The following is a 25,872-nucleotide window of genomic DNA, read 5'->3' as shown; positions in this document are numbered from 1 at the left end:
TCACCAGTTACCTAGAGACTTGTGAAATGCTGACCAGCCTTATAGGTACATTATGTTTTCAGGGTGCATCATTCTTGGTAAAGTACTGGAATCAATATGGAAATATATTCATAATGGGATTGTAATGAGCATTCTTTGATCCTACAACTTTATCTTGACTTTTGGCAGCTTGTCGACCATATCTTCCAAGAGTGCATTAAACAGCTGGAGAAAGATGATTTTCCTCTTAGGCAAGTGTTGCAGTTGTGAAAGTATTTTGTTTTCTTTCTTTTTTCTTTCTTTTTTTTTTTTTTGCAGGGTCAGAGTGGAGAGAGGAGGAGGGGAGATGGAAGGATTTTTCTCTAGACCAAGAGTCTTTTTTTTGGCTCCCCTCCCTTTCTGATATTTTCATTTTTTTCTCTTCTTAGTTGATCTTTGATTTTCTATATTCTTTCTCTCCTCCTCCTCCTCTTTATTGGTCGCGTGTGTGATGGATTCTTCAGTTTTTTTCAATGATGTCTTTATTTCTCTGCTGTTTCCATTTACACTTTTTCATTGTTCCCTGGCAGCTTTGCCTATTTTTCCAGAGGTGATGTGATTTGTCTCTTTGTTATTTTTATTTTGGTGAGGTTTTTGTCAGGTCAGCTGGTCCTTTAGGCAGCCTACTTTCCACTTCCTTGTGCCTTTGCCTTTACATTTTCATCAGTCTCTTGTTGCTGGTGTTTTCACTATATATATGTCATTTGTTGTCCTTCTTTGACGTTCAGATGAGTTCTTGCTTTCCACCCCTGCCTTTGTTATGTTGCTCCCTATTTACTGCTTCCTTCAAAGCCAAAGAACTGGTGGGGCTCCAGCTCCTGTGTCTTGCCTGATAATGAAATGGCAAACTGAGCCAGAGAAAGTTTCTACTGTGCAAATCTTACTACATGCTCAGGGAACACTAGAACATTTAGGGAGGGAATTAAAACCCAGAAACCCCGAATTACCTACTTAACCAAGGAAATAGATTACTCAGGATTGGTAGAATCTCCTGGCTGAGTTCCAGGTTAGTTTTATCTCACTCACTAAATAGATGATGGGTTGAGATATCTGCATTCTATCTCTTCCCCTCCTGATGCTTTCATTTCCTCCCTTTCCCACTGTTTTTTCCCTTCTGTCCTTTCAAATTGCAGTTCTTCTCTCACTTTGATGTCCAGGTTTCCACCTGCCTTTCACCCCAGCTCCCTGGGCAATTTCAACTTTCATCAGCACAATACCCCTGATTGCCAAACCTCTGGCCCTTCTGTTCTGGTCTCCAGAATGGACCAGTTATTTCACCCAGTGACTTGGTCACTCCCTTGATCTGACCCTTACCTGGAACTATTCTTTTTTACTTTTCCATCTCTAAATTCCCTTTCTCGGATTACCATCTTCCCATCACTCACTCTCTCCTTACCCATCTCATCCATCATACCATTCCAGACACTTACCTTTCCAATACCTTTGCTCCTCTTTCCTGCTGCTCCATTATCTTCCCCCCCACCCCGCTTCCAATTCTGTCTCTCTTCCCGGCAACTTTACATGCACTCCACTTAGCATCATTGGAGAAATTCTAGTCCCCCGCCCCCCATGCAAGTTTGTTCTTTCCTGCTTTAACTTTGTACTTTCTCTTGCTAAGCTACTACAACTTTAAACCACAAGTTGAGAACTTCAATAGCTCAGACATAGCTAGGGGTTTGTTACAGGAGTGGTGGGTGAGATTCTGTGGCCTGCGTTGTGCAGGAGGTCAGACTAGAAGATCAGAATGGTCCCTTCTGACCTTAAAGTCTATGAGTCTATGAACTTCCTTCTCTAATCAGCTTCCACTCCTCCGCTACTAGAAAATCTTCATTACTTCTGACTCCCTTCTTGGAATTACTGCCAGCTCCCCATTCTTCACCTCCTCTATCCAAGATTTTGTCAACTTCTTCAAAGGAAAACTAGACACTATCTGACCACAATTGTCCTTCCCCTAACTCTCTGCCTACTGCACTTTCTTCTCACCTTAATACTTGTCTATGGCAACCGCTTACTCCATAGTCTGACTTCTCCTCTCTCGCTCTCTCTTCAACCCACCAGAAATAGTGCTGCTAAATTCATCTTATTTTCTAGAGCCCTGACAGTGTCCCCTCCACCTCTCTTTGTATCTCTTCAGTGGCTTCTTTCACACAAAGTTCAAAGTTTCATCATCCCGACTGCTCCCTTCATCCTATCTCTGAATCCTGTCTTTAGATCACCTTGTATCACAACCCTTGTGCTTAGAACACTGCCTGCCATGAACGCTCTCATTCTCCTTAGCAAAACTCCTACAAACCCATCTATTCCACAAACCATTCCCGCTGTAAGGTTCAACAGCCACTCCGTACATTCTGCATTGTACATTACATCTGCTCATGTCTTTCTAGATTGATTTATCAGACCAGAGATTCTGTTGGCTATCTATTGTGCACAGTTATAGTAGTTAATCATTATTTACATTTTGGGCATTTTGTCTCCTTTTATGGATGCCTGCATACAAGTAGGCTCATGCAAAGAGCTCTAATCAGGATCATTTGATTAATATTTCTAGTACAACAAATGATTACTCTAATTACAATACAGAGACCTCCAACTCATCCTTCTTAATTGCAACAAAAGAAATCACTGCAGCTCTTAAAAGGAAGAAGGTAGATTGGGATTACGATCTCTATTCTGAAGAAGTCCTGAAGTCCTAAATGGCCTATCTGAAAGAGGTCCTACAATGGAAAGCATCTAAAGACATATTGAGACTGTAAACGACATACAGCCCAATTCTTCCCATAATTACAGCCTGAAATCCTATACAAGCATTACACTGGAAGTGGAGAAAAGTGTACACCTGTGGCTGTGTCAGAGAAAGATGTGTCTCTGCAAGCCTCTGTGATCTAGTTAAGAAAAAGTTCCATTCAAAAAATTAGTTATTTAGAACTGGACTACAAATCACTAGCCACCAATAACAGAATCAGGATTCAAATAGCTTCTGATACATCTCTCACCTGAAATTGGGGAAGAATAGGAAGAGTCTAATGTCTAAAGTGCTAAACAGAGACACACAGAAAGTAAACAATGAGCCAGAAAACCTGTTTCCTAGGAGGATATGTGGTTATCATTGATCAGGACATAGATACTTAGGCAGTGACTATCAACTTACTTCATATAAACCACTAAACAGGCATCAGATTGGTAACTTTCGGTCACCAGTAACCTGGGGTGAGTTTGTTCTGGTGCCTTACATCCTGAAAGCTCTGCATCATTCTACCAGTTCTGAGCCAATTCAGGCCCTCTCTTTTCTTACCTTTCAGCCTCACCTATCCTGCTTTATTGTGTTTATGGCAACTGCTCAAATGCTCTAATCAGGATCAGTACCCAGGGCACTGCACATTCACATAGGTAGATGCAACCCCTGCCTGAAAAGCTTGTAATTTAATTGCTCGTTTATCTTTTATCAATCCAACGAAATCATTCCTGAGTCTCAGTTCAAGTTCTAGTCATGACTTCATTCACAAATACCCTTGATGTTGGGTCTATTTTTTCACATTTATTAACTCCAGCCCCAAAGCGATCAATTACATCACGAAGGAATTTACCATATGCATGTCTCAATTCTTGTGTTTTCTGAATTTTTCGATGGAATGAAAGCACACCCTCTGTGCATGCCTTTCCCCACAGACTGTATTATTTTAGGCAATTTTTCATTCATTAATTTTTTGTTATAGTTTTCTCTTCTTCCAGTGAGCATTTGGCTCTAAATATCAGATATACGCATATGTTGCCATTTTGTACAAACCATAAATAAGAGAGGAACGCTGGATATTATTCTCCCTTTGTCTCTTACAGTCTTTGTTTTTTACCTTCACAATTATTTGTTCTAATCTAGGGTGAACAGAGAGGTATGTTATGTTTACTCCAGAGGTTATAAGATCAAGACAATACCACTGAACTTTGTTCACTGAACTATCAATATGTTCACATATTCTCCAGTCCATCACAACTCTCTTTGGAACCTCCCACATTCACAAGATGCCCATTGGCTGCTAGACTTAAACCCTTAAGCACCAGCATCCCCTAGTGGTGCTTCATTGCAGTATTCTTGGAGGATTGACTTTTAGTAGAAAGTACAGGCAGTGCGCCTCTTAATTCCATGTTATACTGGGGAATCTTTGCCTTTCAGCTACAAATCCTGTAGACTCCATCAAGAGTAGAAACACAGTTTTATTTTAACTGTCTTTAGCCACTGCATCTATCACACACTTATTACAAAAGACACACACATCAAAGTGCAGGGCTTATTTGTAAGGCACATTAAATGAAGAGAAAAATCAATCAAATAAAAAAATGACATTTTTACCATGGAGCCTTCCTGGAGGCTTTAAAAGAAAAGATAAACTCCGTGACTATTTCTAGAGCAGTATGTTCCAAAGCTTCTGACTTCTACTCAGCTTTTTACATAAAGATGGTTTGTGGAGAAGAAATTGTATTAATCATAAATGTATTCATCTGTCTGCTGATTTAGTTGAGATATTTAAAGACCAGGATCTGGCAAACTTGCTAGATGAGAATTCTAAATGAGATGTATCTGCTCTACATTTCATTAATACTTCATGAAAATTCAACAATCTGTTCAGAAAATATTCTGAGTCCTGCTGTGCTCTGCTCTATGCACAAGTGTCTCTTGTTTGTGTGCATAGACTCAGTGGCAGTTTAAGGCGATATTCTCCAGTCCAGCTTTGAAGTAACAGCTCTCTCTTTAGACAGACTTGAAATCCAATTGAAATCCTCTCTCCTCATTCCCTACAAAGACTGAATCACTGGCCTTGGGACAAAAGGTATTTGCTCCCCTCAACCCTGAGACTGTACAGCCCTGAGTCTGCAATAACCCCTAATGCTGCTGCCTAGGGGACAATGGATTGTTGACCAAGATAGCAGCAGGTAGGGTAACCAGAGGAGAGGAATATCGGGACACATTGGGGGGGGGGGCGGGGGAGGGTGTCCGCCGGCGGAGGGGGAAAAAAAAAAAAAAAAAGCCGAGTGCTGCCAGCGGAGCGAAATATCGGGACATGGGACAAACACCTAAATATCGGGACAGTCCTGATTTTATTGGGACTTCTGGTCACCCTAGCAGCAGGTCCATCTGCAGGGAATGGGACCTTAAAGTTAAGCACATGATTAAGTGCTGACTGTGATGAATAGGGACGAACATAAGTATGTGTGTAAGTGCTTTGCTGATTCAGGGCCTCTGCAACAGAACCTGCAGCCCTCTCCAGATTCAGAGGGGGAAACAAGATTTTACCCTGCGTATCTTGCATCTTAAGTCCAATATGTCCATGCCGTAACCTAACTTCCCCCACATTTAGCTATAGCCAATGTCATGTAGCAGGTTTTTATACCAGGTGCTTATTGGCACTGCTTATGCATACTTCCAGTATTTGTCTGGAGTTAACTATGGGACTCTTGAGGTAGATTGAGCATATGTGATTTGATTGTAGTTTTGGGCCAAATCCTGAGGTCCTTTCTCAGATTTAATTTAGTACGAGTTTGCCTGAGTAAGTACCTCAGATCAGGCCCTTTATGAGTAGGAGTGAAAAGTGAGAGTGAATGTGTTAAGTGAGACATGACAAACCTGACTAACACTTCTTATTGATATTCTGTTATTTTTGTGGTTAGGGCTCATGAGGATTTTTGTAAGGAAGTTTATTTTTGCAAGCTGTTGAGTGCTGACCGTGATATGGGGTGGTTTTCATTTAAGTAAATATCTGTTAACTTTTGTTAAGGTTCTTGGACAGACAAATTGTTACTCTGGAATTTACATGAAAAGCGGTGTAGAATTGTTTGGTTTAGACTGTTCAGTGAAAGTATGTGTTGTAGGTTTCAACAAATTATGGACAATTATGGTTTAGGGCAAACTAATCAGTAGCTTTTCATTTTGACAGCTGTCAGCTCTCCTCTCTCTTTTCAAAGATCTAGAAATATTCAGCAGCACCCAGACACTATTTTTTATAAAATATTACAATTCCTTACAACTTGAAGGTAGCTATTGAATATATACGTTTGATAAATCGTTTTTTAGGCAGGTTAGCCAACTGTCTGTGCCAGTTGCATAAACTGGATGATTCTGAAAATTAAGTAACTATTGTAGTGAAAATATACATTAAAAACAGCATCGAGCATGCAGCAGCAAATATTAATCCTGCTGGTTAAATAATGGGACACACATAATAAACACATTATTTAAAATTAAAATTGTTTTTGACCAATTCTTTAGAGCCTTTTACCATTGTAGCAATCATTGCCCATGTATACGGACTGCTTGAGTGTTTCAGTGATCCCTGTGGAGAACAGTATGAATATTTTTTCCAGACCTGAGAAAAGGAAAATAGATAGCTGTAATGGAACTGCAGGAGCAGCCAAGCAGTAGATTGATTCAACAGGAGAAATTCAATGTATCCCAGAAGATTTCCTAGGATTTTCTCTCCTGCTGCGTTGGGCGCAATTTGTTGTAATGAGAAACTGAGGATTTTTTTGTCAGGTGTGTTAAAGCTTGTAGTGATGGCTTGAAGGTAAAAAGAAATAAAGTAAAACTGAAAACGTCTCTCTTCAGAAAATGCTTTCGGATCTGGGAAGACTAAAGGCAACTTCCGTGAGGTACAAAAGAGGTCAAATTTCTCATGCAAGTAACATTTCACAAAAGACACTTTAGCTGAATGTAAAGGGTGGGGAAAAAAACAACCCTACTGTATTAAGTGGCTTGAACACTAGAGCATACCCCAGAAAACAAACGGGGGAAGGTTTATGAAAAGACCCAGTGAAATTGCAGTCTGTCTTACTGTAATCTTTATGCTGTGAAATATATGGAGAAACCCACTTAGTACTGCTGGCCTGACAGTCATTGTTAATAGGTTTGGGGGAAAAGACAAGGGAGGATTTTTTAAGTGAACATTCAAATGGGCATTGCATTTAGTTGGGGTGAAATTTGCTCCTGCGCAGAGAGCTGGTGCAATACCTATGCCTTACTCAAGTTCCACTTAAGCCCTATTTTGAAAGGTTAAGTGGGACTCGTGTGGTCATGTAGTTTGTGCTGGCCCATTGAACAGGGATAATTTTCACCCTTAAGAAGTTTGGGTGTTTCAAAGCACTCATGTCCTCTTGTTATAACAAGTCATGGCCATTACAGATGTATGGTTTCTGCCACTCTTGCAACCCACAACTTATGCAAACCTTTTGCTTCTTATAATATGGAGGAAGCACTTCTTACAATATGGTGCTGTGATGCAGCTCAAGTCCCTGTCTAAGGCTTTGTCTACACTGGAACTTCGTCAGCAAAACTTTTGTCATTCAGGGGTGTTAGCCTCCCCCCACGCTCCCGAATGACAAAAAGCCGGGTGTGAACAGCGCTTTGTCGGCAGGAGAGTGCTGCCGCCACTCATGGGAGGTGGACGTTTTTTGTTGGCAGAAGAGGTCTCTCTTGCCGACAATAGGCAGCTACACTGTGCGCCTTTTAGTGGCACAGCTGTGTCGCTAAAAGGTGCGTAGGTGTAGACAAAGCCTCAGTTATTCAGAGGTAGTATGCTAGTGGGACAGTTTCCCAAGCAAAATGCAGAACATTGTCAGTAGCCTACTGAAATCAAAGATGTGCCGGGTGTGAAATATTCATGTTCGCAGCAGCATGCATTGTTTTGCATTTCCATGCCCTGGACATTTCACTGCAGTCACGGAGCCTCATTGTGTGCTGCAATATCACATGATGAGGCAGGACTAAGAAAAGAAATAGATACTGTAATGAAAAACTGCATTTTCAGTTTACACAGCTGTAATGCATTACACCACGCACAGGGCCAGCACAGACGGTGTAGTGTCTACACAGGTACTTCATTTACTTGTGAACACTCACCACATTCAGAATCAAAAGACCTGGCATCAGCAGTGGAGCCACAGGCCAATGCCAGCCATGCTAGCTCCTTCCCCATCTCTCCTCCACCAGACTGCCCAGAGCTGTTCGACAGCTCTAGGACCCAATGAATCCCAAACCCTACCCACATAAAGCAGGATCAGCCATAGCACCTTCTGTTGGCTTATGAGTGTATGTCTACACTGCAGCTTGGAGTGAGCCTCCCAGACTGTGTAGACAGACAGTGTAGTGTCTACACTAGTGGGGGTGGAGCTAGTGCATGAAAAACAGCTGTGTGGATGTTGCAGCTGCAGCAGAGACACCGGCTAGCCTCCTGAATTCAGAGCCAGAGGGTTAGATGGACATGACAGCCAGAGCTGCTGCCAGAGCCACAATGTACACATATTGCCAATGCCCTCAGAATCTCCCCCTGCATTTAACACAAGAACCAGCGCTGGCAACCAGGGAGAGGCACGACCACCTCAGCCTCTTGATGTCAATGAAATAAACATTGGGCTATTCATTACTATTTCCTTCACACTTCATATTAATTCATTTACATTAATTCCATCACCCTTAATTTCAAACACAGGAGCTCCCACGGCGATAGTCTCTACCAACAAGTGATTTTTTGGTGATGGAATGATGGGTGTGATGTGCTTATAAAAAGATCAGATGTTGACAAAGGCTACTGTGGCTAATCAGAGCTGCTGCTGTGGTTTCCATTAATATTTCACATCCTGTCCTATTGACTATCCAAGCAGAATGGATATTTTATTTCATATGCTAATCCAGAAAGCACACTGGGAAATTGAGGTTGAAGGTGTGCACCAAAGCACTTTCAGGAATAACAGTGATAAGCCTTAACTGAATGGTCTCCCGGGGGGAAATACTAGCTTTAATAAACAGACCATCCCTGTAGGACAGTTGAATAAACCACTGTCATCACAACTCTTACCTGTATGGTTTTAGAGTCCTGTTGCCGTAAAGCAAGGCTTCCTCCCAACGTCTGAGATTAATACAGGCATCCATGGCACAGTCAAGCATTTTCAGCAGATAGATGTTTGTGTCTGGAAGACGATCTGCATTGTTATTTAGAAGAGCCTGGCACATTGCCAGAACCTGCTCCCACTCTGTTATTAACCTTAGTTAAGGATTCATCTTCTTCATCAAACAAAAAATACAAGTTTCAATGTTGTTAGCAAGGAATAAGAGCCACGGGGCATTAAGATAAAAGAGATTCCATTATTCCAGGCTCTGTTTCAACTCCTGAAAACATACTTAAAAAAACCAAAGTGGTACCTCAGGTAACTAAATTTTGTTTACAGTTAACAAATCGTCTTCTAACGAAGGCCGCATTTTGAGTGGTAAGGAGTAAAGGAAAGGTGACACGATGAGAGGATGTATTATTATTATTTTAATATATAACCGAAGCAAAACCCCGCTACCATTATTCTTTGGCTATTTGAAACATTATTATTTTCTTAAACACCTTTCCTAGTTGCAGTGATTTCTTCAGTGTTCTCGTGAAATTAAAACTGAGCCTGCAGATACCTAATTTTCTTTTTATTTGAAACAGTTCTGGAGAGCAAGGTTTTGTCAGTGATCAAATTGGCTGTGTCAGAGAAGCGGCACTGCAGGTTTCATGGATAACAGAGAAAACGTTGCAGTTCCACTGTCTGATTGTCGCTTAGGTTTAAGGATCTTGGTGAGAAAGAATATTTTAATTTCCAATACAAGAAGGTTTAATCTCCAGTACAAGAAGGTATGTTGGAAAAGTGAATTGGGATTCACATTCAAATGAATGAGGCATTCACTATTGCAAACCACTCTGATCTTCATCATGTATTGAAGTTACTTAACCTATTCTCCTTTCACTTACACTAGTGTAAATCACAAATGACTCCTTGATAGTTAATGGACTTACACTAGCATAAAGCCCATGTAAAAGCAAAAAGAGAATCAGACCTAGTTTTCAGCTTTCTCATCTGTAAAATGGATACTATGGCCTTGATCCAGTAAAGCACTTGGGCATATTCTTAACTTTAGCATGTGAGCAATCTCACTGAGGTCATATATACCAACGTATACCCTGGCAAACAAAATAATAATACTGTGCACTTATATAGCACTTTCCATCCAAGAATCTCAAAGTGCTTCACAATTTATTTAACCTCTTGTAGCCTTTGATTAATTCAGAAGGCAAATTGCACATGTCACTAATGACAGGTTCTTTACTCAGGTGGAGACAAAGCTTTTATAATAAGTGAGTTTGGTGAGTAACATAAATATGGACGTGAAGACTTAATTTAAAACCCAAATAACCCAAAGTATTAATGCATTTCCACAAAAAGATACATACAACTTAAAGATATGTAGTGTTATCATATTCACAAACTCCTAGAGACCACCAAAAACAAACACAGAAGAAAGTAGTAAGTGGAGGTGACAGTGCAGCTTGCATCATCTTGTCAACCCCCATGTACTCAACTAGGGTCAAGCAAACACCATTTTTATACACCTTTTCTCTTACACCCACACATGGCTGGGACAATGTTTGATCAAGACTCAACCCCTGTCCATGTGTGGAATTCCAAGGAACCATAATTAATGTTCTAGCTGCTTACACAAAATATTTTCGTCAATACGCTTCCCAGTAGTCGTGATATATCAATGCAGTTAGCTCCCTGGTTACATATACTTATAATCTCCCAAATCTACTATTTTAAACTTCTTTTTGTTCTTCCGTTGGTTTACTTATTTATCACAAACTATATATTGCTAAATCTTATGAATGTCAAGCATTCATGCTAACCCTCAGGCCTACAGGCCTCAAACCTATTGCGTAAAATCTACTTTAAATATTAATATGTATATATTTTATGTTTCCCTACTGTCATAACAGCTGTAATGGTTTCCATTTTTACTATTCAAAGCATTTTAGTATTGCTTAGCACATAATGTATAGTTTAATCTTGCAAAACAAACTCCCCTAAGATCAGGTCAGGGGTCACAGGTCCACACTCATGCCAATGCTGAAAAGCAGCACAGGCCCCAGTCCAGCAATGCACTCAAGCACTCCATGAGTACTCCCAGGGTGAGGGAATGAGTTTTACCTGACCATGGAAACACTCATGTACTTAAATTTAACAACATGCCTAAGTGCTTTGCTAAATCAGGATCAATAATACTCACCTATAAGGCATGGTTAGTGTGACATTAAATTAATTGTTTGTTAAGTGCTTTGAGACCCTTAGATAGAAAGCACTTTATTAGGGAAGAAATTTATCATTATTTTATTTGCCAACAAAGATGTGGTTTATGCATATTGATTTCTCACACAAGATTCAGGAACTACACTTCTACCTCGATATAACGTTGTCCTCGGGAGCCAAAAAATCTTACCGTGTTATAGGTGAAACCATGTTATATTGAACTTGCTTTGATCCGCTGGAGTGCGCAGCCCCGCCACCCCGGAGCACTGCTTTACCGTGTTATATCCGAATTCATGTTATATCAGGTCGCGTTATATCAGGGTAGAGGTGTATATTGAAATGTTAATTAAAAAGAGTAACTATAAAACAGGTATATCAAACAGTACTTTGACAAAAATTCCTACACTATGCCTATTGAGAAAATATTAGCATAATATTAATAATGATGTTAATTTAATATAGTTATAGAATCCTTTATAAAAACTCTTTTTAAGGGCTAGATACAGTCATTTCAGATACGTAGCTTAGGCCTTGTCTACACTGCCACTTTACAGCGCTGCAAATTTCTCGCTCGGGGGGTGAAACCCACCCCCCAAGCACTGCAAGATTCAGCGCTGTAAAGTGGCAGTGTAGACAGTGCACCAGCGCTGGGTAGCTACTCCTCTCATAGGGGTGTTCTATTTTTACCGGTGCCATGACTACACAGCCTGCTGCAGTAGCGTTTTCATGTTGCTAGTGAAGACATACCCTGAATCTTTCTCTCTCAGGCATACACCACTGTGTTCTTTATGGCTGATTAAGGATAGAATATGAACAGGAGAAAGCAAGATGATTTTCACTTGATAAAATGTTTGTAGTAAGCATAAAGCATTGACACTCCAGAGAGATCAACATCTTAGCTGATGCTCAGCATCACTCAAGATGTTTTCATGTCTCAAGATATTGTTTCATATATTCTGTAGAATCTAATATGAAAAGTCTAATCTTCTAAACCTCCTGAGGCCAAATTCTGGCCGGTAAAGTGCATAATCACAAGCCAGAAAACCTGCAGTCAGCAGTTCGAGTGCAATGGAGAAATTAGCTGTCCCAATTGTAACTTAGGCTCGAGTAGCAGCCATTGTGCAGTGATCTTTTCCCCATTGCCACGGTAATTGCCCTGTGCTCAGCTTTGACTGCTCAGTTTGTGTGCTTAATCATGAATATGGGACATTTGTTGTTTAAGGGTATCTCTGTGCAGATTTGGAAGGTGCTAACTCTCCCAACCCTACATTCTAAAAACTCTTTTGTTTGTTTGAAAAGAAAGTGTAACATTTGCAGAAATTGATGGGTAAATGCCCCACTTTGCAGGGAAAGTTTCCTACTAACTATTGGTGAATGGACAAATGTATCCGTCAAGCCCGGTCTTCTGATATTGCAGAAGACAAAATTTTACACTGCTGCAACACTGGGACTTGATGAGAAGAGAGATTAAACATTTCAGGTGGCACATCCCTAAGAGAAAAATCAAATAAATAAACAGCTGAGATTGCTTTTCTAAGATGGTCCTGACACCTTCTGCTATGACAATTTCAGTTACATTTTTAAATACCAACGTATCAGCTCAAATGAATACTTTCGGTTAATGACCCCAGCAAAAGGTCAGAATGGCCCACAATTTTATTTTGCATATACAATTTTTCTCCTACAATTAAACTGAGGCACATTTAATTTCACCTGCAATTGCACCCGTTTAGACACGTATACCCTGGCTGCACTTTTTGGCATTTAAATAGTTTTAATTACACAAGCAACTAGATGGACCAACAATTTAGCATCCACATTAAATTGTATGTCTAAAATTATGCCTGTACGATCAAAGGTCTGATTCAATTCTGGCTAAAAAGCAGGTCAAAGGACACATTCACATTATTCTATGCTTGAATTCACTAACGGCAAAGGTGAAAGAGATGCTGGACCAGACTGGCTTCCCCAGGCTGGCGATTAAGGGCCCAGGCTCCCTGCAGTGGCCGGAGCCCAGGGCCCTTTAAATCACTGCCCGAACCCCGCTGCCAGAGTCCTGGCCCTTTAAATCAAGTGCCCGAGCCCCGCCACCACTTCCCCAGGGCTCGGGCAGCGTTATAAAGGGCCCAGGGATCCCCACAGGGACCAGAGCCCCTGGCCCTTTAAATCCCCACAGGAGCCCTGCCGCCGCTACCCCAGGGCTCAGGCGGTGATTTAAAGGACCCAGGGATCCCCGCCTCAGGAGCCCTGAGCCCTTTAAATCGCCGCCCAAGCCAGGCTGCCAGAGACCCGGGATAAGGGTGATAGGGCTCCATTGGCGATTTAAAGGGCCTGGAGCTCCGCTGTGGTAGCAGTGGCCAGAGGCATGGGCCTTTAAATCGCCTCTGCAGCTGGTACCTCGGGGGTGATTTAAAGGCCCCACCTCTTCCGGTTGAGGCCACACCTCTTCCAGTTGAGGCCACGCCCCTGCTTAGGACTCCAGCATACCGGTAAATCCTTTAATTTACTTTCACCCCTGACTAATGGCATCTGAATAGTGAACTACGGAAAATCAGAGACAGCTTTTACAATGACTATGTGGTCTTCGATTTCTCTTAAGCCAAAGGAAGACTAAGAACCCCGTTCTACCACTCTAATTTATAATGAGTCATACACCTTATTAGATAAGTAATCCCACTGAAATCAAGGTACTATGTGAGTAAACATGCCAGAACTGTGCCTAGTGTTAGACCAAAAACTTAGTGACTGCTCTTTGTGCTAATAAATTGGTTCCTCTGATTAGAAGAAAATCCTATGTTTTGGCAAATGGAGGTCAGCTTCTCTGGAAAATGATGGTACAAAACTGATCTGCTCTTTTCCAGCCTAGGACATCTCTAAACAAACAACTTTTTTTGCAGGGCCAAAATGGAGCACCCAGAGATTCTGACCTATGTAGCTCTAGAGCTGTACCAAGATGCCAGAAAACAGCAAGGCATCCTGCCACCGTTCATGAGCCAAATTCATGGCCGGTGTAACTCCACTGAAATAAATGGAGTAAGTGCAAGGAGGAATACAGACCAATATGCCTATTGTTAGCTACAAAAATCTCTGTTTCTCCCACACAGCATTTCTTGGTCATTGTGATTGTCTTTAAACACTTACAAGGCTGCCATTATGCCTTAGCATGATTTATTAGTACAAGACAGTCTCATTAAGTTTTGGCTTAACAATTGTTTTGAGTATTATAATACTCATGCATTATATTAGGGTAGTGCCTAGAGGCTCTGATTAGGATAAAGGTCATGTTACGGTAAGTGTTGTATAAAGAGGTAGACAGTCCCTGCCATGATGAGATTACACCTCTACCTCGATATAACGCGACCTGATATAACACGAATTTGAATATAACGTGGAAAAGCAGTGCTCGGGGGGGGGGAGGGGAGGGCTGCACACTCCGGTGGATCAAAGCAAGTTTGATATAACGCGGTTTCACCTATAATGCGGTAAGATTTTTTGGCTCCCGAGGACAGCGTTATATCGAGGTAGAGGTGTATAGGCTAAGCACCCTAAAATGACATTCATTGGTACAATTAAAATATTATTTGGTTTACGATTCAAATGAATGCAGAGTACATTTAAAAAAAAAGAAAAGAAAAAAGGGAAGATTGAAGAAAAAAAATTTCTACCCCAAATGCGGTGCAAAAGCTTACAAGATGGGCACTATGGATTGTTAGTAAAAGCAAGGAAGATCTTCCTTGCTTCATCCTGTCACTGAAAGGATACCTTCTTGTGACCTTGGGTCTCCCACTTTAGCTACAGCATCTTTGATTTCTTTCCAGGCTTGCTCTTCACCTGCCAGCATGTCAGCATCCTGTTTTGACAGAAAGAAAAGCAAGAAACAAAAGCGCTTGATAAGAAAAACAAAGTTGACTCTGAAAGAACATGCCATAATGATGAGCAAAGGGTTATAAAAGATTACACTGGCACAGAGTGTTGGGCCCGTGTATCAAAACATTTCCCCTCAAATAATATCTGAAATGAATAATGGAATTCACTCTTGGACTGTGTTTGTCTCTCCTCTGTATTTGCTTTCCATGAATTTTTTAATGAATGAGATTACTCACTGGAATGTTCAAGGATAATGAAAATGTTAAGGAATATTAGAACGTATCAAGGGAGGTGAATTTTGAATTCATAAACAGTGCGTATGCAGACCAAGGTACTGATTCTAAGAATTATGATCATCTGAGCAGGGAATAGAAGCAATAGCACGTCTCATGTTTCCTATAAAAACAAATCAAACAGCTCAGATGTCAGCAACTCACAAAGAACTGCTCACTAACAGTCTACAGACCCACAAAACTATGTGTAGAAATGACTCAGCTAATAATTTTGAATAACTTCAATAAAACTGTAAGCACAGACAGTTTGCAAGCAGAAAGAGCCTAACTTCATTCAATATTCCAATTATAAGCACGAGTCCAGTGAATTAGTTTGCTGCTCAGGTTACTTTTGGGGGTGGAAGTGAGGGGGAAAATCACAGTTATCCCCGTTCCTGCCGGTAAACCATATCAACAGTCACATTTTCACATCACTCTTTCATAATGCAGAGTATGGAGGCACAATGCTTAATGGTGACAGTAAGGGACTGAACATGTGGAGACAACTCTTCCAGTGACTTACTGCGTAACTTTAGGCAAGTCACTTAGAGCCAGATTTTTTAAAGGTTTTTAGGTGTCTAAAAACACAGTTAGTGGCATTTTCAAAAGTGCTTTTAACCTAATTGTGCTTCAATTTCTCCAGCTGTAAAATGGGGAGAATAATACCCACTTTTGCAAAGGCTTTGGTACCCTTCAGATGAAAGCTGTTACAGAAGTATAAATTATACTTATTTTCAAATAATCTCAAAAACAGCCCTCTGGGGAAACGGATTACATGAAAGAAACTGGGTATAAGGAACTAGCCAAGCACTTTTGAGCCAATACACACTCCATGGGTACCCCAAGAACACTGCTGTTGAGAAGTTTAAAATCCATGTCTCTCTTGTACTACATAAATAGAGAGAAATCAGAGAAGAAAATTAATTATTGTAAATTCAAAATAACAGAAAATATTTGCAGGGCACCTGTGTTCACTTTCATGTTTAATTTTGCAGTTATGTCTTTCACTCTGTCACACAAAACTGTTGGACTCTTGCATTGTCCAAGAGATGGTTAAATCAAAATTGGTCTCAGCTGTTTTATAATTCTGTAACATTCTGCATCAGAAAGGTACGAAGAGGGCAGCATTACCCTATTGCAATTTGCAAATGCAAAAACCAGCTCTCCGATTAAAAAAAGCTCACCTGGAAATAATTTTGTACATGTCTAAATCTGCCACCAGAAAGGAAAAGGGTCAAAGTTGGGACAGAAGAGCTCATGTTGCTGTAGCCATGTTAGCATAGCTAATACTACAGACCTAGCCTTGTTAAGTTTTGTACCAGACTCACACGGAATGACTCAAATTCAACCTTGATATAACTCTACTGATTTTTATGGCATTGCATTGCTTACAACAAGGCTGAACTTGGTCTGACAAACTGTTCGGAATATTGGGCCTGATGGTGCTCACTGAATGCTTTTGTAAATCCAGAGTTGCTCCACTGATTTTCAATGATTATAAATGAAAACAAAATTTGGCCTATAAAATTAAATAATACATGACTGCAAAATTAAGGTGGGGGAGAGGGGGTTACATGAACAAAAAGGAGGAAATTCCCACAACCACTGTAACTCAGCCACTTGCCCAAACACAGTAGTCGCCTTGCTATATATATGCATTGTGTTAAAATCCAGGCTGATACACCTATAACCAAGTGCTCAGAGACACTGGAATAACAACCACTGGGCCAGATTTAGAGGTGAGAATAAAATGCTGTACTAGATCACTCCACAGATACAAGGCAGTGTTAGGGGGGTTAATTTACATGTTGTGGGACTGATAGATGGTATAAGTTTAAAGCATATGTCAAGGTAGGATTTTAACTTGAACCTTCTTAGACCTATTGGGAGTTGCTTTACCTGCCACACCCCTCTCTTCCAGCATCTAACAACGCAAGCTGCAGGGACATGGAATCAGATTTTCCCTAGCCCTTCCATGGGACACAAGGATACAAACAGTCTACCCACCCTGTATGTCCCCTGCAAGACAATCACAGGCACTGTGTTCGGTGGAGCACAGAAACTGCACCCTGTGCACACATCACGCTAGAGGGGGCTGGAGGCATGGCCTTGACCGCCTTCCCCAGGAGCCTGGGGTGTGGAGGGAGCGCTGGCCCTGATAAAGACTTCAAGATTTAAGTCACTACTTCGGTGGGAGATTTGCCTTTGTTTTCAGGATTAGACTGTTGGGGGTCTTGCTTGGGTAAAGATTTGGCCCGTTAAACATCCTTGATTCTTCCTATATTTTTGTTGCTAGTTCCAAATTTCAGACAGGACAGATTTTTTTCTGTCCTTTTCTGTAGGACTTTGCCCAGGGGATGCTGGCTACTCCTTCAATAAAGGCAATCAATCGGAAGCAGCAAAATGACTAAGAGTGGTCACTGTGAAAATACTTCTGGCTTACAGGCTAATCAGCTTTTCCCAGCAAGTTGTTTCTGTCACTGACTTGGACTCTGCTCTGAAAATCTTAGCCATGTGATATGACTAAGAAGCTAAAAACACAAAGCTGCCTTGGAGTAGGAATTATGAAAATAATTGAAATGATTAATAGTTACGCCAAACTGTTTAATTTCATCTAAGAGCATGGCAGTAACAAGATCTAAATGTCCATGAAATAACCCATTCAAAGTGACTCTTCAGAGCATGTTCCCAGCCAAACCTCCAGGTGTGCAGTTGCAGCAGTAAAGAGGAACATGTCTTTTCATCTGTTGAAATGGAGAACCCACCCTGTAGCAAAGTGAGCAGCCTTTGAACAACAATGAAAGTCTAGTGACACCAGTCTAATTATTTCCCCCACTGGCAATACTGGTGTTCAACACAAGGGTTTAGTCTTCAAAAGAACAAACTGATTTGCTTATTCGGATCCAGTGTCATTCTGAAAAAATAATTAACTGGATCACAGGGATACACAACGAACTTCCAGCGGATGAGGCCGGCATATTTACAGATTCAGGTTTCACATGTGGAGGTGTACTGATGAGGGAAGTGCAAGTGGATATGTTGGGTGGAATGGTTCAGAGAGAAGGAGCGCACTGAGCAGTGGCTCCTGCTGTTGCAGTACCTGCTGTTCCTATAGTATGCTTGTTGCCAGATGCCAGCAGGAGAATAGGGTAACACAGACCTGGCAACACCGCCAGTATGATTAGCCACACTCCTGTGGAGTCATGAAGTGCCACTGGGCATGCTAGTTGAGCCCCCGATCCGGTACTCAAGGGAACCCAAGATCTGTGTTGTATCTTACCCCTGAATGGCTATCCTGAGAAAGAAGATCCCTGCACCTTCCTCACTTCCCTATGCACAGGGGATGCCCCCAAATTTAGCCCTTAGCTTGTCTCCTGGATGGTGACTTTAAGATCTTCAGTAAAACCTCTGTCCTGCTGAGGGCACAAGAAAGGTCTGCATTTTTTCCCTCCTTTCATTCCTTCTTGTGGACAAGTTTGGCAGCAGTGTGCAGCTTTCTAACTGCAGGGTGCCTGAAGATTCATGGTCTCCACCAACCAGATCTCTAGTACTTTGCAAGGACTGCCCACCCTTTCAATAGCTTTCCAGTTCAAAATATGTTCTTTCCCAGAGGCTGACTTGGCTTTTGTAGTAAAACCAGCCACAATCTAAATTCCTCCTAAATGGTCTTGAGCAGTGGTAAAACCCTGATATCTCAATAGAGAGGATACTGTGTAATTTCAGACACTTTCCCCCCCCCCCAAACTCACTTTGGGTAATTAAAACTCAAAGATTCTTGTGCTTAACTACAAAAGGGCAGGATTTTACCCTTAAAATTAATTTGGCAGTTCACACTGTTTACAGTGAGTAGTGCACAGAGGAATGTGTAATACTATTATAAGCAGAATTGTCTTTTGGTAAAGCTCTGGGTTTTTTCCCTTCCCTAGCTGAGGCAGATGTACAGTATCATAAAGGATTTGAGAACTCAGGACTAGCAAATCCCTTATGCATTTGCCTGAACATTATGAATCCTACAGATTGTAAATCAGGACAGCATTGTTTGTTGTTTTTCCTTTAGAATACCCTGCTTGTAAATCCAGTTATCTTCCTGAGCAACTGTGAAGCTTGAGGTTTTAAGTGTGTAGATATTCATCATCAATTTAAATGCAAGGAACTTGTAAGTGGGTGTGCCCAGCTGCGTTCACTGGAAATAGTCTGCTGCACAACAGGCATTATTAAAAGTCAACATTTGTCATAAGCTATCATAGTCTCTCCCCAGTGCAGGGTTCTTTTAGCCACAATTGTTGAAGCGGAGCTGTGACCACCAAAAACAAGAACAAGGGGACAAAATGGAAGAAATACGGAGAAACATTTGATGATGATGATTTCTTTGTACTGTGGTCAAACCTAGAGGTCCTAGCTCCATAGTGCTACTCACTATGCAAACATTTAACAAAAAGATGGTATTAGGTATTGATAGACACCACTCACTGTAGGTACGGGACATGCTCCAATTTTTTCCACAGGTCACGATTCAACATCTGTCCTGTCATTTCTGCTACTTCTTGGTGCCTTATTTCCTGAAAGTGGTTTCTCTCAACTAGAGAGAGGTGTTGTCTCTGGGTACAGGATACATATTGTCTTCTCTGCTCTGATTTTCTCTTCCTCCCCTGTTGTCTTTGACCTCCCTCTCTTGTCTTCTTTCTCTCATCTTACTCCCCATCTCCTTCTTTTCCCTCTTCTTTGCCACTCACTTTCTCTTTCTCACCGTTCATCAAAGTGCTCTCTGGTCCGTTCACTCCAAGCACTATCACTGTTATATGTGATGTGTAATGCTGTTAGCACACCTACTGACTAAACCAATCACTGTTTTCTACTAGAATCACATTTAAAGTTTTGAGTGTTAAAACACAGCCCACATGGCCTGCTATGAGAAACACCAGTCACCTCTCCCCTGACCAAAGCAGCTTGATGCCAGTCAGTAAGGAAGACTCAACCCTCTTGTCACATACACAAACACACCAGTCTCTCACCACCATTTTGCCTACCCACCCAACGCACCTGTCAAAATCTTCTCTCCCCAGGAATGATGTTGCTGAGGGTTTCTCCTTCCCCCTGCTCAGGCTACAGGACAAGAACAGGACTTGGATTTTCTGTCCCACAATGGGTGCCAGAAAGAAGTCCTCCACATTGATCTGGGAGGGGGGGGGAAGTGGGGCCAGGAATCTTTGCCACTGGAGACAGTCACCAAGATAGTCTTCCCTCTCACCTCCCTCACCTGTCCACAAAGGAGGAAAGTGGGTCCAGAATTATCCATCCAACAATTAATTATTTTATTTCCTTTTCCTTTATCCCCTGCCACAAGATCATGGGTGGAGGTAGGGGCTTCTTTGACAGCTGCAGGGTGCGACTGAGAGATTCATCCTACTTCTCCTACTCCTCTAATTTCCAAGTCACAGATTTGGATGGGTGGGGACTTCTGTTTCCACATCCCACTACATGGTGTGCTCCTTTTGTGCAATACCCAGCCCTGTACTGACAACAGTTAGTAAAGGGCTCATGATTTCCCCATGGGCTAGAGTGCCCATGACTGCCCCAAGCGGAGCAGAAAACAAGGGGGACCACTGGTCTGAAATGAACCTGACAGGTATTTTCTATTCAAAATACAAGGAGGAAATATGGAGTCTCAAATACAACTGTTGTCATTATAATGGCATAAGTCTATATGCTGTAGGTCAAGCAGAAGTTATGGGCTTAGTGCAGGAATAACTGGGTTTCATTCTTCGGTCTGTATTATGCAGAAAGTCAGACTTGATGATATCGGTCCCTTCTGGACTTAGAATCTAGGAATGTATAATGCTGATGACCGTAAGGCAGTTTTGATTAAGTGAGGCCTGTCACTCAATAGCAGACCTCAAAGTGGCAATTCTTCAACAAAAAAACTTCAAAAACAGACTCCAACGTGAAGCTGCAGAACTGGAATTAATTTGCAAACTAGATACCAACAGATTAGGCCTGAATAAAGACTGGGGGTGGTTGGGTCATTACAAAACCTAAACTTAATTTCCCCAATACTAATTTCTCCCTACTTTTACTCACACCTTCTTGTCAACTGTCTGAAATGGGCCACTCTCTTACCACTTCAAAAGTTGTTTCTCCTCCCTCAGTATCCTGCTGTTAATTGATTTATCTCGTTAGATTGACTTAACACTTGGTAAAGCACCCCACATCCTTTCATGTATTTATACCTGCTCCTGTATTTTCCACTCCATGCATCTGATGAAGTGGGTTCTAGCCCACGAAAGCTTATGCCCAAATAAATTTGTTAGTCTCTAAGGTGCCACAAGGACTCCTCGTTTTTTTTTTTAGGCCTGTGAGATACCCTCCTTGAAATATGATCATGTATTTTTCTCATGTAGCCATTAAAAAAAAATTCTCTAAAAGGAAAGTTTTTTCACAGTGCCACATTTTAATTCTTTAAAATCAGGATACCCTGATATCTGAACATTACACACAAAAGGCCAAGTACTACTGTGATGTGCTCAGCTCCTACTGACTTCAACAACATCTGACAATATAAGATAAGGATATTGTCCAAAGTGTTCAGATCTCTGGAAGTCTGCTGAGCCCAAATCAAAAGACTTTTTGATTTTCAGTTGAAAAGTTACCTTGGGAGATCAGACCCATTTCAATGAGGACAGGATGCTATTCTAAAACAGAGTTGTTACGTATTGCTCTCTTAAAGCATAAAATCATTCAATTTTCTGGGTACAAGATACCTGGAGGCCTCGGGAAAAGAAAGTGTATTTCTGATTAACTCATTAGCAGCTCATTGTTCTGTACCTGTCTGCAAGAAAAATATATAAAGGGAAGATATTGTATAGTGTGATGCAGAGCTTTTATCAAGTTGGTGGGAGAATGAAACATGGAAGTTGCTATATTATAGAGAACTAACTTTCATTCATGGCATGAGTGCTTCAGGACAAACAGAATATAGGTATACACCTGAAAAATGAGCACTCATAGCATTACCTGAACACATAATACAGGTGTACGTGGTCAAAGACATGACAAGAGAACAGGCACGTTAAAGTGTTTTATGGCAATATCTGAAGGCATGTCTTGGTCCTCATGAAGGGTCTTTAGTCTTCTTAGCCACGAGGGCACCACTGGAGTTTTATGGAGCAGCAGTAGCTTCATAGTTAAGGTAGAATCCACAATAGGGGTGGGGTGGGGTGGCAATTAGTGCTGGAAGTGTACACAGCAGTGGGCAGGTAACTGAACCCATTAAATGTTTCTGACATTTCTTAATCATCTATGTAATATTTGGGGGTTTTAGACGGTGTTGAATTTTGTAAAGAAAGTGTAATATTGTATCTGGTTAGCTGGACTCCACATTGCAACCCAGTTTGACCTTATATTTGAATCTTAGCCTAAATAAATCCAGAGCCAAACACTGATCATCCACAGAGCATCTTTCATTACAAAACCACATGGTTCTCACAGACACCTTAAGATTTCACTTCTATGAATTTACTTCAACAACAACTAGGTATATACTGAACATGCACTGCACATAGCCCTGTGCTTATGACAACCTCATGTTCCAAGATTTATGTATGACACCCCCCGCCCTCAAGATGTCAAAACCCTCTAGTTCCTCAACAGTGCAAAATAACTCAAATCTCCACAACTACCCAACCCTATTGTCCACCCCATGCTGTACAGGTTAGGGGAACTCCACATGTCTTTGCTCGTATGGGACCGGATAAAACCTACAGTTGTAGCCCTCTTAGAAGATGAGACCTTGAGTTTTCTGACACTTAAGATTTAAGAGAGTAGATGTGATCTAGCATATGATAATTGCAAAGGATTTTTATCTGTAGAGAAGAAAATGTTTTGCTTCATATAAACAAACCCCACAAGAATGTAAAACTAAAGACAAAAACTCAGAAATTAAAATTGTATTTTTTCTTTTTTCAGGATAAAAAAAAGATAGGTGGACCGATGCAGAGCAAGCAATATTCCATGTCTCTGACAGTTATTCAGTACATCTGATCACTGTTAGAAAGGCTAAATTAATTTTCCCAATTACAACTACTAAGACATGGCACTCCTACAGCACTTTACATTTTCAGAGTGCTGACATTAATAAGTGTTTGGAAGCACTGTACAGGTTAATGTTCTATATTGTGTAGATATAAAAATATTTAACAGTGTCTGATATAACATTTAGAATTGTATTCTGTCTACTTAGAAGCCTAAAAGGAGGCAGAAATAACATTTCTGGGAGAAAAATTATTCAAAATTAAATTTGTATTTACAGAAAATTAAGATCAACCATCAAATTTTCACAGGCCAATTTAATTCAACAGAATGCAATGGGAGCAGGTTAACTGTTTCAGTAACACTATAATATTGCAGAGATCAGAAACCATCATGTTAGCACTGCACACAATTGATGATTATAGTGATTTTATGTTTAAACCTGTTGTTAAATCAATCTCTAGGGCATAGAGATATAAATCTTTTGCAGAAAGCAAATACAAATCCAAAAATTCTTTTCATTAGCCCTAAACCGCAAAGTATAGTTGACTTTTGTTAATAGCATAAACACTCACAGATCAAGTATTAGTATTAAAACCTTTCTTCTTTGTGTGTGCACCGTGTAATTAAACACTAAAACAATAGTATTATGGAAAGGCACCCCCCACAACCAAACAACAGCATTTAAGGGTATTATGTGACCTAGCGAAGAAAGCAAGAAAATATCTAAAGACATCTGTCAGCATTAAAGCAATATACAGTGCTGACACATGTAAACTTCACAATAGCATCCTATGTAGATCTGGAGACTCTTCAAATGAAAGATTACAAGTTAACACATTCTGCAGTAATTCCACCATGTTCTAGTTATCTTGATTACTGATCAATATATTCCCAATTTTTAATTATTTTTAAATGTGTCATTCACATTCTAGCCTTCCCTGAGAAGCCATGATCACACAGAGTTTTTATCCCAGTCATATTCTTGGACTTGTCTCTCAGCATTTCATGCAGTAGTTCAGTCATACAGAACTTGTGTCAGTGGGAGCGGACTGTGCTCAGTACCTCTCAGGATCAGGCCCCATAGGTTCAGTCCTGTTCCCACTGAAGTCAACATAAATTTTGCTTTAGACTCCAAGAGAAGTAATTCTAGGCCTTAAGCCTGTGGCACCATTCCCATTGTAAACTCCCTATTTCCAGGAGCTTAGACACGGACTGTAAAATTCCAGTCCAAACTGCATATCAATACAGTGTTTGCAAACTGAAATAAAAATTGACTGAAGCTATCTGTAGTGTAATAAATAGAGATTAATTACTTATCAACTAATAAAATAACAAATAAATGTCTCTACAGCTTAGCAAATGATAAGTGGGGTTTATGCAGACCCACCCAAAAAGACTTTGTGGCTTTGGGTGTTCTAGCACAGCTTCCAACATCAGCCCAATAGGCCTATGGATATTTGGCCAACCTGGCATGATGCTGTTCAGACAAATCACTCTAACACGGGGGGTTGCCTAGAAACTGTGTGCTAGGTGTTATGGGCTGTCTCAGATATTAAATGCCAGTTGTTCCTTATCAACTAAACTAGGGATTATGGGACAACTATTTCCTTGCATTTAAGGCAGTGTTGTTACTGGGATATTCTAGGCACCTAAAAGTTAGGTGTTGCAATGCTTAGCATCATAACACTTAAGTGCCCTTGTGGATCTGAGCTAAGGTCCCAATTTGTCAAAGTACTTAAGCATTCACTTTACATTAAGTACATGAATAATCCCATCAGTATTCAGCAATGTGGGTACCTTTAAGGACATCTGTAAATTTCATTGAAGTCAACAGTATGGAGGCACATGATTAAATACTCTGCTGAACAGAGGGGTGTGTTTGTTCATGTGCTTATAGTTAAGCATATGTTTAAGTGCTTTGAAGAGTTGAGGACCTCTGTACATTGCAGGACTGGATAGATATTGAAAATATGCTGGCCTCAAGAGCTGAACCCCGATCTATTTTGAACAACAATAATATCATAATGTGCTATGTGTGCGTTTCTCTGTCCTAAAAGCAGCATGATACAATGGTTGCTATGGTATCTGTAGTATTTTTATCTGTAAGTGTTAAGTACAAGGTAAAGAGAAAAACCATTACACTGGTGCACATTGTTTTCTGAATATATTGTGTTCACCAAATACAGAGACTTTTGGCTTTATAAAGTGCATATTACACAGTCCCATAATTTGTTAATCTCTTCTGTATTCAAAAATATTTGACAAATCTCACAAGTGAAGAAATATCTGTCTCTGAAGTGTTCACAAAGTCTCCTATGTTGGTATTTGACATTCATGATTAGAAACTGATCACCCAGGTCACCAGTGGGTCGAATACATATATTCAATGTCAAATATTGTATTTGCCTGAATTATGCAGACCAGTTTCAAAGTTTTGGAAATTCATGACTACAAAAGGGCTTCAATCCAGTTGGATCAAATCAAAGCCCTTGTATTTACAAAGTATGTGCAGCTTTTCCCCCAGTAGTTGATCTGCTTTACTGAGAACTTTGATACTTCACAGACTGAAAATTATTTGGATGCAAACAAA

At 40.7% G+C, this 25,872-nt stretch overlaps 1 protein-coding gene across 3 annotated transcripts in view; it reads right to left on the bottom strand.

Moving 5' to 3' along the window:
- The window catches only part of SMYD3 (SET and MYND domain containing 3), a 634,393-nt gene that overhangs the window by 65,870 nt on the left and 542,651 nt on the right, over nucleotides 1-25,872 (bottom strand). For all 3 annotated transcript variants that reach the window (XM_034764985.1, XM_034764986.1, XM_034764987.1), the window contains 2 exons: nucleotides 14,878-14,965; nucleotides 8,859-9,033 (listed from right to left, as the gene is read on the bottom strand). In XM_034764985.1, the coding sequence (XP_034620876.1) occupies nucleotides 8,859-9,033; nucleotides 14,878-14,965 (263 nt within the window). The remainder of the gene's footprint in view (nucleotides 1-8,858; nucleotides 9,034-14,877; nucleotides 14,966-25,872) is intronic.

Source organism: Trachemys scripta, chromosome 3 (assembly GCF_013100865.1).
Source record: "Trachemys scripta elegans isolate TJP31775 chromosome 3, CAS_Tse_1.0, whole genome shotgun sequence".
Taxonomy (NCBI): domain Eukaryota; kingdom Metazoa; phylum Chordata; order Testudines; family Emydidae; genus Trachemys; species Trachemys scripta.
Note: the sequence above shows the minus strand (reverse complement) of the source record. Positions and strands in the feature narration are given on the sequence as shown.